The sequence below is a fragment of the Berghia stephanieae genome, chromosome 4 (assembly GCF_034508935.2).
Source record: "Berghia stephanieae isolate SIO BIC M18660-M18661 chromosome 4, UCSD_Bste_1.3, whole genome shotgun sequence".
Lineage (NCBI taxonomy): Eukaryota > Metazoa > Mollusca > Gastropoda > Nudibranchia > Aeolidiidae > Berghia > Berghia stephanieae.
In genome coordinates this window covers 72,684,492-72,697,929 of record NC_088363.1, presented here as the reverse complement: position 1 = coordinate 72,697,929, position 13,438 = coordinate 72,684,492, and the positions used below count along the sequence as shown (strand labels likewise).

Below are 13,438 nucleotides of genomic sequence, written 5' to 3'. Positions count from 1 at the left end.
CTTATATATATATATATATATATATTTAAGGCATGACAATGCCAAGCCATGTATAGGACGTCAGCGGTAAGGTCAATTCTGAAGGAAAGTTTTCTATAAGTGAGAGACTCAAAATGGAAGCAAACGCCAAGCACACAAGAGAAAAGGGTATGTTATTTGCCACGCTATCATACACTGATAAAACACATTTTCGTTAAATTTTAGTCAGAAAACAAAAATTACTAACATGACCATCAACTTGTCTTTACTGGAATAACTTCGCATGTTAAAAAAAGTATCAGGATTCTGACTTTTAGACGTGTGGCTATGTGGTCTTGTGGTATGACACTCGCTTGTGGATCGGAAGGTCCTGGTTTCAAGCCTTGTTCGGCGCATAGTTGAGTCCTTGGAAAAGGCTCTTTATTCACATTCTCTCATCGTACTCAGGTGTAAAATGAGTACCTGGCCGTCTCCAGCGTTGTCTATGTCGAAAAACATTTGTAATGTCGTCTAACAGGCGTCACGTCTCGGTCTATATGTTACGTGTTGCTGTTGATCAGGAACCCTTTTTAAAGCGCTTTGAGCATGTTTAGTGGATATTGCGCTATATAAAAGCTCAATTATTTTTTAATGACAAATTTGGGAGTAATCTTAGCCGATCGACATTTGAAGTAACTTTTCTGGTCAAAATTTTTAAAAGTCTTTTGTCAATTTACAATAATATGGTCTATGGATCTGATCAAGATAGAAAATAACCAGCAAGGTTTGAGGCCATGTCCGAGATTTTCAATGGAGACACGGAGGGTGGTAGAATAGACACACTAATTATGTATACAAGATGCCCAACCTGTTTGTCCAGTGCAGACCGATTCCCTCTCATTACAGGACTTACTTACTGTCCAGCAGGTACGTGGCCTGTTGTTATTGGGATTGTGGTTACGGAATGAAAGGGTCCCGTCAGTGTACCACCCCCCCCCCCCCCCCCCCCCCCCCACACACACACACGCACGCAAACACACTTTTTTTTTTTTCTCCCTCTCTCTCTCTCCATTTGTCAGGGGTGAAATGAGGACGACATCATATATTATTAAGTGGTACAAATTACGTAAACGATGACTATGGAATGACTATTATACCCAACAACTGATAAGAAAATTACAATATTATTCACATTGACGCGTAGAACAACGTGGCGAGAGCCATTAATAACAACAACAATCACCAATACACAGCCACAACATATTGAGCTAAAAGAAAAACATGACAATAAATTGATGACAAAAAACCCCCAATTAAATCAATAAATAAAAATATAAATAAATAAAATGATATTACAGATGGTTTAACGTAAAAGATGAAGATGACGACAACGATGATGATCGTGATGATGATAACGCAATGTGACGATCATATCAAGATTGGTAGGTGAACGGATGGGGTGGCACCTTTAATCGCAAATTTCTGTCATTGACTTTCAACAAAGAAACTGTGTCTCAGATCAAACTTAAACCCAGGTATTCTATTATTTCTGAGTGGAAATTAAATAGGGTACGAATTAAAATCTGACTGAAATCTGATTCCAAATAAGTCTCATGTCTCCTATGAGTCAACGTTGTATGGTTGCTTTAATGGCTGCTAGCATATTTAACTTTAACGTTGTTTTTCTTTTTGACAGGATATTGAGTCCATGGAAAAGACAAATTAAATGCATCCAATAGTTCAAGACCACAGGAGAAAGAAAAATACCCCCTGTCAGAGTATTATCACATTGAGGGACAATTTTTTTTAATTGCTTGTTTTGTCTACGTAATAACATTTATTAAGCAAAACCTCGTCTACAGAAATATGACTAAATGTATCAAAATTTATTTTCAATCAATAAAATACGTTTTAAAACTATGACATATATTTGTCATTGTGCCATACAGGTAAAATGTTAAGCACTTCGAAATGCAGTTTAGGTTCTCCGAATATAAACTGTGTATCTTACATTGATATTTTAAAAATCTGTCTTATTGATGTTTTGCATGAACACATAAATAGAGATTAATTTTTATTTTTCCTTTATTTTTTCACTTTTTTGTGAAAAATTGTATTTATTTTTCTTTTAAATTTCTAACTCATGAAATTTGTATATAGAAAAAACAAAATACTACTTACATTAAGATTCTGCTAAAAGTTATAACCAAATACGTCGTTTCCCAAAGAAATCAAATGAAACACTGGTCAATAAATCCAGAACATTTTCAGACACTATGTACATAATTTCAACTGCTAATAACACGTCTTTTGGAAAATGGGACATGGATTACATTACTTTATATGGAATGGAGACATCTCATGCCTTCAGTGTCTTCAGTGGAGTGCATGTTTATTCGGGGAGACAGTTCGTGATAAGGGGCTGCAATTTGTTTGAACAGACATAGCATTGGGCTAGTGTTAAGTACTTGTTGAAGACTGTTGTTTGGACATAGCTGATGTCTTCACCGCTTTTATCAACCTACGGGCAAGAGTGGACCAGCCCCAACAATTCCAATGCACATTTCACTTACATGATTAGATAGCAAAAGAATTCAAAGTGGCTTAAATTAAAAAAAAAAACCCAACCCAAATCAGTTGGGAGAGGATGGACACCGTCCAAATTATAATCTGTCGTATTCATTGAGATGGAAAAGCACCGCTTTCTACCAGTGATGCAAATGTTTAAAATAAAAATTAAGAATAATCATATCATTTGTCATCTGAAATATCGAAATGATAAACTCTCGATTGCTCAGTGCTCTGTTTTTAACTGTTCAATACAATGCCCTGACAAAACGCCCTTTTATACTTGGTCATAAAATGTTAACTTCATACCAAATCGATCGATTAAAGTGACACCAGCTCGTCCAAAATTCTTTAACTAGGGGCTTCACCTTTCATACACACTTTTTCAGTTCTATAGCTTACTCTTGAAGTTTCGAGTTTAATTTGTTTTTTTCGACAAAATTAATATGAAATAAAATTATTCTAACCAAAAATGTAAAAATAAGGCGTTTTGTCAGTGGACAATAGCATAATCAAAAGAGAGAAAAGGCTGTTTCTGTACATTCTTATTGATACGTATGCGTGAAGCGTTTGATATCCTTGTAAAATTGGATTATTAAATACATATAAAGTTTATTTTTACTTAATCAATTTAAAACAGAGGTGACCCGTATTTTCACTTCACCTCACATTTTAACATTTTTTGTGTGGATACGCTGTTACTGTATATTTGAAGGATTGGGACAAAATAATGCATGGCCAAAGTAAATTCACGTCTATCTAGATGGTGATGATTCGTGATTCTCAGTCCAATATTTGAATAGATTAAAAGCAATGGGAAGAGGAGAGCTTCGTGGTCTGGTAAAGGGAACAATACCGGGTCCTTCAAGGTCAATACACAGAGAGGATATTCGGAGTACCAAGTACAGTAATTAAAAAAGGAAAAGAATGAAAACAATTGGGAGATAAAAATGTTTATAATGAAATACATAAATATTATGGCACGTCGGTGGAACGTAGAGAGTTCTAATAAAACGATTTATTATTATTACTATAATAATATTAATAATAATAATAAAAATAATAATAATAATAATAATAATAATAATAATAATAATAATAATAATAATAATAATAAGAATAAGAATAAGAATAAGAATAATAATAATAATAATGATAATAATTATAATAATAATAATAATAATAATAATAATAATAATAATAATAATAATAATAATAATAATAATAATAATAATAATAATAATAATAATAACATGCTCACAACGATTTTAAGCATACCGTAACGAAGGATAACATTATGTTAACAAACAAAACCGAGATATAAACATTAATAGTAATGAAAGTTCAACTAAAATATCGTCATAAGCTTGGGTAGGGGGAAGGGAATAAGATGGTAAGGGCATAGAGAGAGGGAACGAAGCCTGCACCGCTAGTTGTGAAAACACATTCCCCTACCGTTTGGTACCCATTTAAAATAAACGATAATTTTTTAAATAAATGTATTGAAAAAAAGAAAACTTGCATGCTTTATCAAACCTCAAACACAATGTAAATGCCTCGAAAAAGATTACGGGCATGCTTAAAGGAAACAGATAACGTTTTACATTGCAAACCAACAAATGAAATGAAAATAGATAATTGAAAACCTGTTAAAAGTTTCAATTGTTTTTAAGGTCATCTTATAGGACTGCTGGCTATCGTGATGACAATTAAGGGAACAGGCACTGATGTAAGATAAAAATCTGTAAACGTGTGAATGAAACAGTACAAAGTAGAAAGAAAACTGCAAGGAAAAAAACCATCCCAAAAATCAGTCTGCTTTGGATTACAAGAAGAAGAAAAAAGTATCCCAAAAAATTAGTTTGTTTTGTAATTAAAGAAAAAAAAAACTTTCCCAAAACTCATTCTACTTTGTAATACAAGAAAAAAATCGCCAAAATTCAGCCTGTATTCTGGGCAAAATTATAAATAATCGTGGTTTTTTTTTTTTTCAGAGTACGACAGTATAGCAAAAAAGGAACCGGTCGTTTTCTTTTCAAATTCATTTTGTTGTAGCAACTTTACATTTATCAATTAAATATAAGATTAGCTATATAATGACTAAAATATCACCAACACATAAATATTAATATTAAAGATGAATGAATGAAAAAAATGATTAAATTGTTAAATAATCGGCTTTGTGGTTTTGTGGTATGGCGCTCGCTTTCGGACCAGTAGTATCGGGTTCGAGTCCCGCTCCGATTGCTAGGAAAAGACTCTTTAATCACATTCTTTCATCACACCCAAGTGGAAAATGAGTACCAAAAACTAAAAAAAAAAAAAACTCAACTGTTTTCGTTTTCACAAAATTTGGAGCTTGACGTAAGTTGGCCATCCTCTACCGTATACAATATAATGGATTTTTATTTGTCTTGCTTTTTTAAAGGTTATTTACTAGCCTATGTAATGGATAAATAATATACTCTTTGTTTTACAGAGCGGCTATGATATACAGCGAAACGCCATATACTTGTACTCAATTTACGAGTACTTTTATCGAGGGACAATCTCAAAGATGACATGAAAAGTAAGACAGTTACACTTGTAAAATGGTTAATATGTTCTGAGGGTTGGTACTTTTTCCAACTTTTGTTTTTATCTTATCAATCGAAATGCTGATTTCATTGACTGGTCTATATGAAATGGGGAAAAAAGCATAGGAAAGAGAGCTCGTGGTCGACAGAAGTGGAACACCTCTCGATATGTCCCCGTACGTTCTTACTACATAATGTATCATCCGAGGACGAATGGAGTCAACAATAAATACATTTTGTACCATCTTCCAGGGTGAATTCATACTGAAGCACACTTATAACATAATACTGGAATAATCAATATAGAGAGATATAATTTATATCTGTGGGACAAGCAAGGCATGGAGAGGAAAAGCATTGGCATCAGTTCGTACCCTTCCACCACCAGCAATTCGTCCAACCCATTCATTCCAAGAGACAGAAGGGCCATTTAAATCACTCAGCCGTCTCCCACTACAATGAGAAAATAGCAAGGGGAACGACACACCCGCATACAAAAATTCTGTACTAAAGCGCAATGACACAGTGATACGAAATGAATACGAAATGTGCTGCTGAGAACTTTTAAAAAACATGCATCTGAATATGAAAAAAAATAGAAAAACGGACAACAAAATTATAAGCCTTCATGGTAAAACATAACATTTCAAATGTGTAAAATTACTCAAAGGAAAGTGTATTTTAGAGGTTAAATTAAGACGTTAAAAGTAAAACTGCACGTACTGGATAAAGAACTGAAATGGCAAAAATAAATTATAAAAAAATAATAAAATAAATGAATTTTAAAAATCGATAAATAAATAAATAAATAAAAGTCTCATATCTAACTTTAAGTTTTATAAAGTTTAATGGAGAAAAATTATAACCTGTATAGGGCAATGCAGGTTTGTGCTTCAACAAATTACAAACTCGTTATCACTAGATACGTTTTTGAGTGATTAGGTATTGTCTATCAATATCACTAATTTGTCTAATGATCTATTCCATTGAATGAGCGTAACGATGTGTCATGTTTTCGTTTAGCGCATTCCGTGAACATTTCGTATTGCATCTTAAAGACATGTATTCTGAGGAAAGGTCAAACATGCTTGAAAGAATGCCAAAAACAAAGGCACGGTGATCGAAAGGAGAGGCAATGACATCCATTTTGTGTGCCAAGAGGCTTAAACATGACAGTACCTGAACACATGACCCGGCCATTGCTACATGTTAATAGCATGGTCAAACTTGGAATTGGTCACTGAAAATTGAGAGCATGAAAGAAACAAGAGATGGTGAAAACATTTACATTTGATTCCACAAAGCTGATGAATTACTACTATTTCGTTCGCATTTGTAAAGTCCAATGTTAGTTAGCAAAGCATCCTATGTTTGTGACTTATAAAGAGGAAGCGATTTTCGAAAATGGAAAGAAAATGGAAAAAAAAAACCTTTTATGTTGGCTCTAAACATAAGCTGTACAACAATGTGTACACTATTTAAATGTTTTAAATATGCTTAATCTACGTACTTTCCTACCGTGACAAAACACCTCTTATTGTTTTGGCCAGAAAACTTCTCATCATATGACCTGTTAAAAAGTCTTAAACCCAATAATTTTAGAAATGTTTGACTAGTTGGGACTCACCTTAATCTTCCCATTTGTGGAATAAAAGTTAAATATAGAATAAAAGACCAAAATTAAAAAAGGTGTTTTGACACTGTATGGCATTGTTATTTACTTTTCCATTGCATTGTTAATGCCAAAAAGCTGCTAAATTGCTTAACAAACTGGCTAAATTCTTCATTCATACAGCTCTTTTGCAGTTTTTAGTTTTGTAACAACAAACAATAAATTATATAAATATTTACTTTTGTTCGCGACAGTTATCGGAGCATTTATGACTCATTTATCATTTATGATTCCAAGACGACTTCCGTCAAGTGATGTAAAATAATTGTAATAAATTGTATGATATTAAATCTAAAAATAAAATTACAGTGGTAAAGAATCAATAATGGAAAAATTATATGGATTCCTTTAATAATTATCTTTCATCGCTTTCTATAACTTGCTATTTGAACTATAACAATATATATATATATATATATATATATATATATATATATATATATATATATATATATATATATATATATATATATATTACAGGTTGATTACAAGGTTTGACCATAAAGTAGCATGGTGAGATAGCATTAGGCGAAGTTATATAATAATTGTTATACGTGTGACGTAAGATAGAGTGTTCATCAATATAATATGATAACAGAGTCAAAGTAAAGTTCCCTGATAGTTAATAACAATAAACACTTTCAAAAAATTCTGTAAAATTATGACATTGTTAAAATCAAAATAAGTAAGTGTAAAGATAAAGATTATATCAAATTATCATAAGTGCTTTTTTATGAATAAAAAAAATCTAATTAAAACCTTAAGTTCCAAATAGAACGTCTGGAAAAAAAAATTACCAAATTGTAAAGAATCATGCATTTTCCGAGAAGAATCTCAATAGAAATGATAAAATTTCCCCTGAGTTAAATGTATCTCAAAAAATGTTAGAAATTTATAAACAATCAAGTGGTTTAAACCGGCACTCCAAGCAGAACATAGTTTTGAATGAATGGTTGGCAAAACCACCACCAAAAGCTGTACACCGTACAACACATGCATTGGTAATTTGACCAAGTTACCTCTTCATCATTATCATCTTTTTCTTCTTCTTTTTCATCATTGGAATTATTATCCTGTAATCAAAGTCCATGGGGTTATTTCAAAATTACTATTACAAACACTGCACACACACTTGCTAAAATTACAAGCGATAAACATGTTCACTCCTTTTTGATAGCCTTTCAACTTTTGAGGTTGAGAGACGTTTCTCAATTTCAAAAATGATTCTTTCATTCTACACTTATTGTCGATCTTTGTTTATATTTTACCAAAATTGCTAACCTCAGGGTAAATGTCTGAAGACAGGCTGATAATCTGAGAAAAGTCAAATTTTCACAATAGGCAGATAGAATCTGAATTCCTTCAATAAAACCTGTTACAAGTAATTCTTGAAAGCTCTGAGGTCCATTATTTTTTCATGTTAAAGCAATCTAGGGGCCATTCGCTGGTGAAGGAAACCAGAATCATTTCGCGACTAGCCCCTTATGTTAATCTACCTAGCCATATTTTCCATCTCATGTTGCTCTATAATTATTCATTAAAGAATTCAAAGAGGAGATACGTTTGTTCTTAAGAAAGCCAAATTCAATAGTAAGAATTCATTTAACTTTTCATACATATTGTTTTTCAACAATGGAAAAAATTGAAAGAATCAATTTTTTTTAATGCTCCTTCTTAGTTGTAAAAACTGAAAGGCCATTTCCGAATTAAAACGTATACAAAATCAAATAAACAAAGACACACATACACACACACACACAAATACACACACAAACACACACAAACACAAACACGAACACACACACACGTTTGTTAGTAATCATCAATGATACGATGTTATTAAAATCATGGCCAATCCCCAAAACCCCTCAGCCCAAAATTTGCCCAATCACCATGCCAACATGATGGGCAAACCTGACCGCAGGGGAAACTTGTCCTATGATTGATGAGGACATAACAACCTGACTTTTAAGGGCAACTTAGACATTTAATTCAGGTGACATTAGTCTTAACTTGTTTGATGTGTGAGAAGTCCCTTTAATTATTTTTTTTCTCCTTCTCGTCAATCGTTATCTCTTCTCGCTTCCTTTCAGTGGTCGTTCTCTGATACTACTACTACTACTACTACTACTACTACTACTACTACTACTACTACTACTACTACTACTACTACTACTACTACAAATACTACTACTACTACTACTACTACTACTACTACTACTACCACTACTACAATTACTACTACTACTAATACTACTACTACTACTACTACTTCTACTACTACTACTTCTAAAACAACTATTACTACTAATGCTACTACGACGACTACTACTACTACTACTACTACTATACTACTACTACTACTACTACTACTACTATAGTAGTAGTAGTGTAGTAGTAGTAGTAGTAGTAGTAGTGGTAGTAGTAGTAGTAGTAGTAAGTGTAGTAGTGTAGTAGTGGTAGCATTAGTAGTAATAGTGTTTAGAAGTAATAGTGAATAGTAGTAGTGTAGTAGTATTAGTAGTAGTATATTGTAGTATAGTAGTAGTAGAGTAGTATAGTAGTAGTAGTAGTATTTGTAGTAATAGTAGTAGGAGTAATAGTAATAGTAGTAGTAGTAGTAGTAGTAGTAGTAGTAGTAGTAGAAGTAGTAGTAGTAGTAGTACTGCTACTACTACTACACCTACTACAACAACGGCTGCTGCTACTATTACAACTACTACTGATGCTACTACAATAACAACAACTACTACTAATACTACTGCTACTACTACTGCTACTACTACTGCTACTACTATTACTACTACTACTACTACTACTACTACTACTAAAACTACTATTACTACTACTCTACTACTACTACTACTACTACTACTACTACTACTATTACTATTACTCCTACTACTATTACTACTACTACTACTACTACTACTACTACTACTACTACTAGTACTACTACTGCTACTACTACTAATATACCTACTACAACAACGACTGCTGCTACTACTACAACTACTACTGATGCTACTACAATAACAACAACAACAACAAAAAGTACTACTACTATTACTACTACTACTACTACTACTACTACTACTACTACTACTACTATTACTACTACTACTACTACTACTACATACTACTATACTACTACTACTACTACTACTACAACTACGACTACTACAACTACTACTACTACTACTACTACTACTACTACTACTACTACTACTACTAATACTAATACTACTACTACTACTACTACTATTACTACTACTGCTACTACTACTACTACTACTACTACTACTACTACTACTACTACTACTACTACTACTACTACTACTACTACTTTTACTAGAATACTGCTGCTACCCCTCACTTCATAATCAAAACTGTAGACGAATTGGATTTTATTACTCTGCCTCTAAACACTGCTTGCTAACTGCCTCGAAGCCCACTTGTCATTTATTTTATTCTTCACGGCACTAGTTATTTTGTGTAACAAGTGGATCAAATACTCAAGTCAAAACAATGTTAATCACTGCAATTCCAAGTGACGTGGTGAAATTATCCTTAGTTTTACACAATGACAATGCATTGTCTAAATTATCATCATCTCTATTATCTACCTCGTCCACCCCTTCGTTGTCAGTGCTGCAGTGTACGAGTAATGGGGTTGACCCAACCTTTCCCTGCCTCATGGGATAGGCATAGGTCATGTACACAAATTGCTGAAATATAATCATGATGATGGTAATCATTACTCATATTTTACTCAACGTAATGGAAGATACCGGTCGGAAGTAATTATTTATTAGAATATGCCAAATGTTTTTAATTGATTCTTACAATCAAAACGGCAAAACGAGGGTCGCTTAAATCCGTCATTATATGGGTTGATTATGCTACATGTTGTCACGATATCAGTGAAAAAATAAACGTATCGCCGTGTTAAAATTATTCCATAGAACTCAACAGTTACCATTCTCTGGCTTTGTTTTTGTTTTTCTATCCAAATTTGTAAAGCATTAATAAACCAATCTGGCAACTTTAATTCCGACAAAAGTCAAGCGACCGGTATCACCCATACAAATAGACCAACTGTGCTTCTGTCCGTGACAGATTAGTCACCATGAACTTCCGTTCTGGTTCCATTAATGGAGATTGTAATAATGATTCTTGGAAAAAATCGAAACGAGGCATACCAGACATCTGGTAAAATTATTTCATTCATTACAGGTAGAAATAAATGGTGAAATGATTTGTAAATGATAATGCAATAAATATAAAAAAAGCACAAACATATCATACTTGAGTGATTAACAAAATTTTACACAACTTGCAAAGAATATATAACACAACAGATTTATAGAATCAGGAAAGAAATCAATAGACAATATATATTGATCGTAGCATGGTTTAGCGGAAGCTAATTCGGAAAACTATTGATTCAGTTATTAGTAAAAAAAATATTGGTATGTGTTTAAAACCACTCTTTATATATGGAACAAAAAGGTAAACACTGAGTTACAACTAATCCATAGACTTGGTCACACAACTTGAACACATAGGATTAATCTATATATCAATAGAATGATAACATACCCTACCCATTATATACATTATTGATAAGATTTATAACTCCCCTTTAATTGAGAGTGTCTATTACAATCTTACTGTTCTTTTAAGAGTCTCATTTGCCTCCTCATTGAAATTAGGTTTTAGCAATCAATTATGTTTACAAATACAGGTAAGAAGTATTTTCAAGAGGCACACAAGAGTTGATACAGTATAGTATGAATTTTGCAATACGAATTAAAAGATACTTACTTGGCTGAGAACGGTATTGGAAACTGGTCGCAACGTTGGTCTATTAAGTCCAAGAGCATCTCTCACGACCGGGATCTTCTTCTCTCCTGACTCGCTGTGGACAGTGGCATCTTCGTCATTGCCCATTTGTTTTGGAGCTGCCTCCTTTAACTCCCAGTTGTCTGAATCTTTGATCGGCGACGATTGTTCTTTGCCATCTTCATTTCCTTTGGATCCCCTTCGACCAAACGGAGACTTGAGTCTGCTGGAACTCGACAATCGTAAAGATCCTTTCCCTGAGTCAGTTGAATCGTGGAGGGATTTGTCTTTGTCATCTAAAGCATACTTTTTGGAGGAATTAGATTTGTTCCGATTCAGGAGCATATCCCTATAATCTTTTAACTTTGCCTTTAATGAAGCAAAACTCTCAGATCCACTAGAAGATGACGTTTTATTTAAATCTTTCTCAGATCCTGATTTAGACTGGACTGTAACTAATGTTTCTGAACTCGATCTCTCTAGAATACTTCGCGCAGAGGACTGACTCATGTCCATGCTTTGACTGAGACTTTGAGCTGAAAATCTTTTGATTCGCAACGAAGCACTACGGGAAAAATTGGGGACGGACTCTGAAAGCTTGGTTTTCAAAGAGACAGAAGGAGGAGTCTCTTTATTAGCGCTAGGCACAGGGAAAGACGGCTGAGGGGTTAAATCAAGAGAAGAACTGCGTTGAATTCGCAAAGATCCTGTTCGAACAAGATCGTTATCGCTCCCGTGTCGAGGTAAAGGCGTTCCAAAATTTGGGAGGGATTTCAATAAAGTGTGTAGTTTTTCAGACACAGATGCTGGTGACTCACCAACCGATTTTCCTATAGACTCAACTGATGAGTTTTTACCAGAGTCCAAGGCTTTGGAATTTTCAATGCTGCTTTGATTTGCATCCATGGACATACATCTGTTACTGGAATTAAATTCCCAGTTACTATGTGCCATCTTGATAGAAACTAAGTCTAACGACGAAGAACGTTTATGTCTCCCAGAAGATCTTGATTTTCCTGCACTCAGAGAATTTGGCACCACTTTGTTTTCTTCTCCTGACTTATTTTCATCATTATGATTAGAAAGAGGCATGGTTGTGGAGGGAGGGGGAGGTATGATCAAATGGGAATATTCTGATATATCCACATCTTTTGAACTGTTTACATTAGTTGTTGATGACGATGTTTCTGATGTATTTATTTCGTTATGTATAGGCATTGCACCAGTGTGACTGTTGGCAAATGGATCAGGTTTACTGTCTCCGTTGGATGAAAGTGATGATGGCGGGGGTGGGATTATGAACTGGGCAATGAGTGAATCAATATCAGAGTCCAAGAAGTCGGGACAATTCCCTGTGCTTGCTGAACGCTCTAGTCGACTGGGTTTGGAAGATGTTGAACTTAGCTGAGCCGGGATATGCCCTGTAGAGAAAAATCAATTTCAGTATTTATACAAAAAGTTAGTAATCATCAATCTAGGCCAACTCTGATGCTTTTGCTAGTGAGAGCAGTTGATAAGAAACTAAAATGGGGTACACGCAATCGTTTTTTTAAGGTTGTCTCCTCTCGTCTAATTTCTTACTTCTTTATCAGACATCTAAGCTGTTTTAAATGACGCCTTCGGATGATGTTTGAAAAGAGGGCATTTAGAATTTGTGATTTCTTTTTCGCATTGTTTTGCGAGTTGTGAAACATAGTGCATGCACTACAATGTTCAGGATAGTATTATCATCTTTGGTAAACCACTTCTCATGACTCGGATGTTTATAAGTACCTGGCTACAATCCTTTTAAAGGACATTTTATGACAGTTGGTACAAA

General features: G+C 33.8%; 1 protein-coding gene across 3 annotated transcripts in view; it reads right to left on the bottom strand.

The window, feature by feature from the left end:
• The window catches only part of LOC144971181 (uncharacterized), a 193,419-nt gene that overhangs the window by 10,402 nt on the left and 169,579 nt on the right, over positions 1 to 13,438 (bottom strand). For 2 of the 3 annotated variants that reach the window (XM_078911666.1, XM_078911668.1), the window contains 2 exons: positions 11,602 to 13,040; positions 7,794 to 7,847 (listed from right to left, as the gene is read on the bottom strand). In XM_078911666.1, coding sequence (XP_078767792.1) covers positions 7,794 to 7,847; positions 11,602 to 13,040 — 1,493 coding nt within the window. The remainder of the gene's footprint in view (positions 1 to 7,793; positions 7,848 to 11,601; positions 13,041 to 13,438) is intronic. The other variant, XM_078911667.1, reaches the window with a different exon arrangement.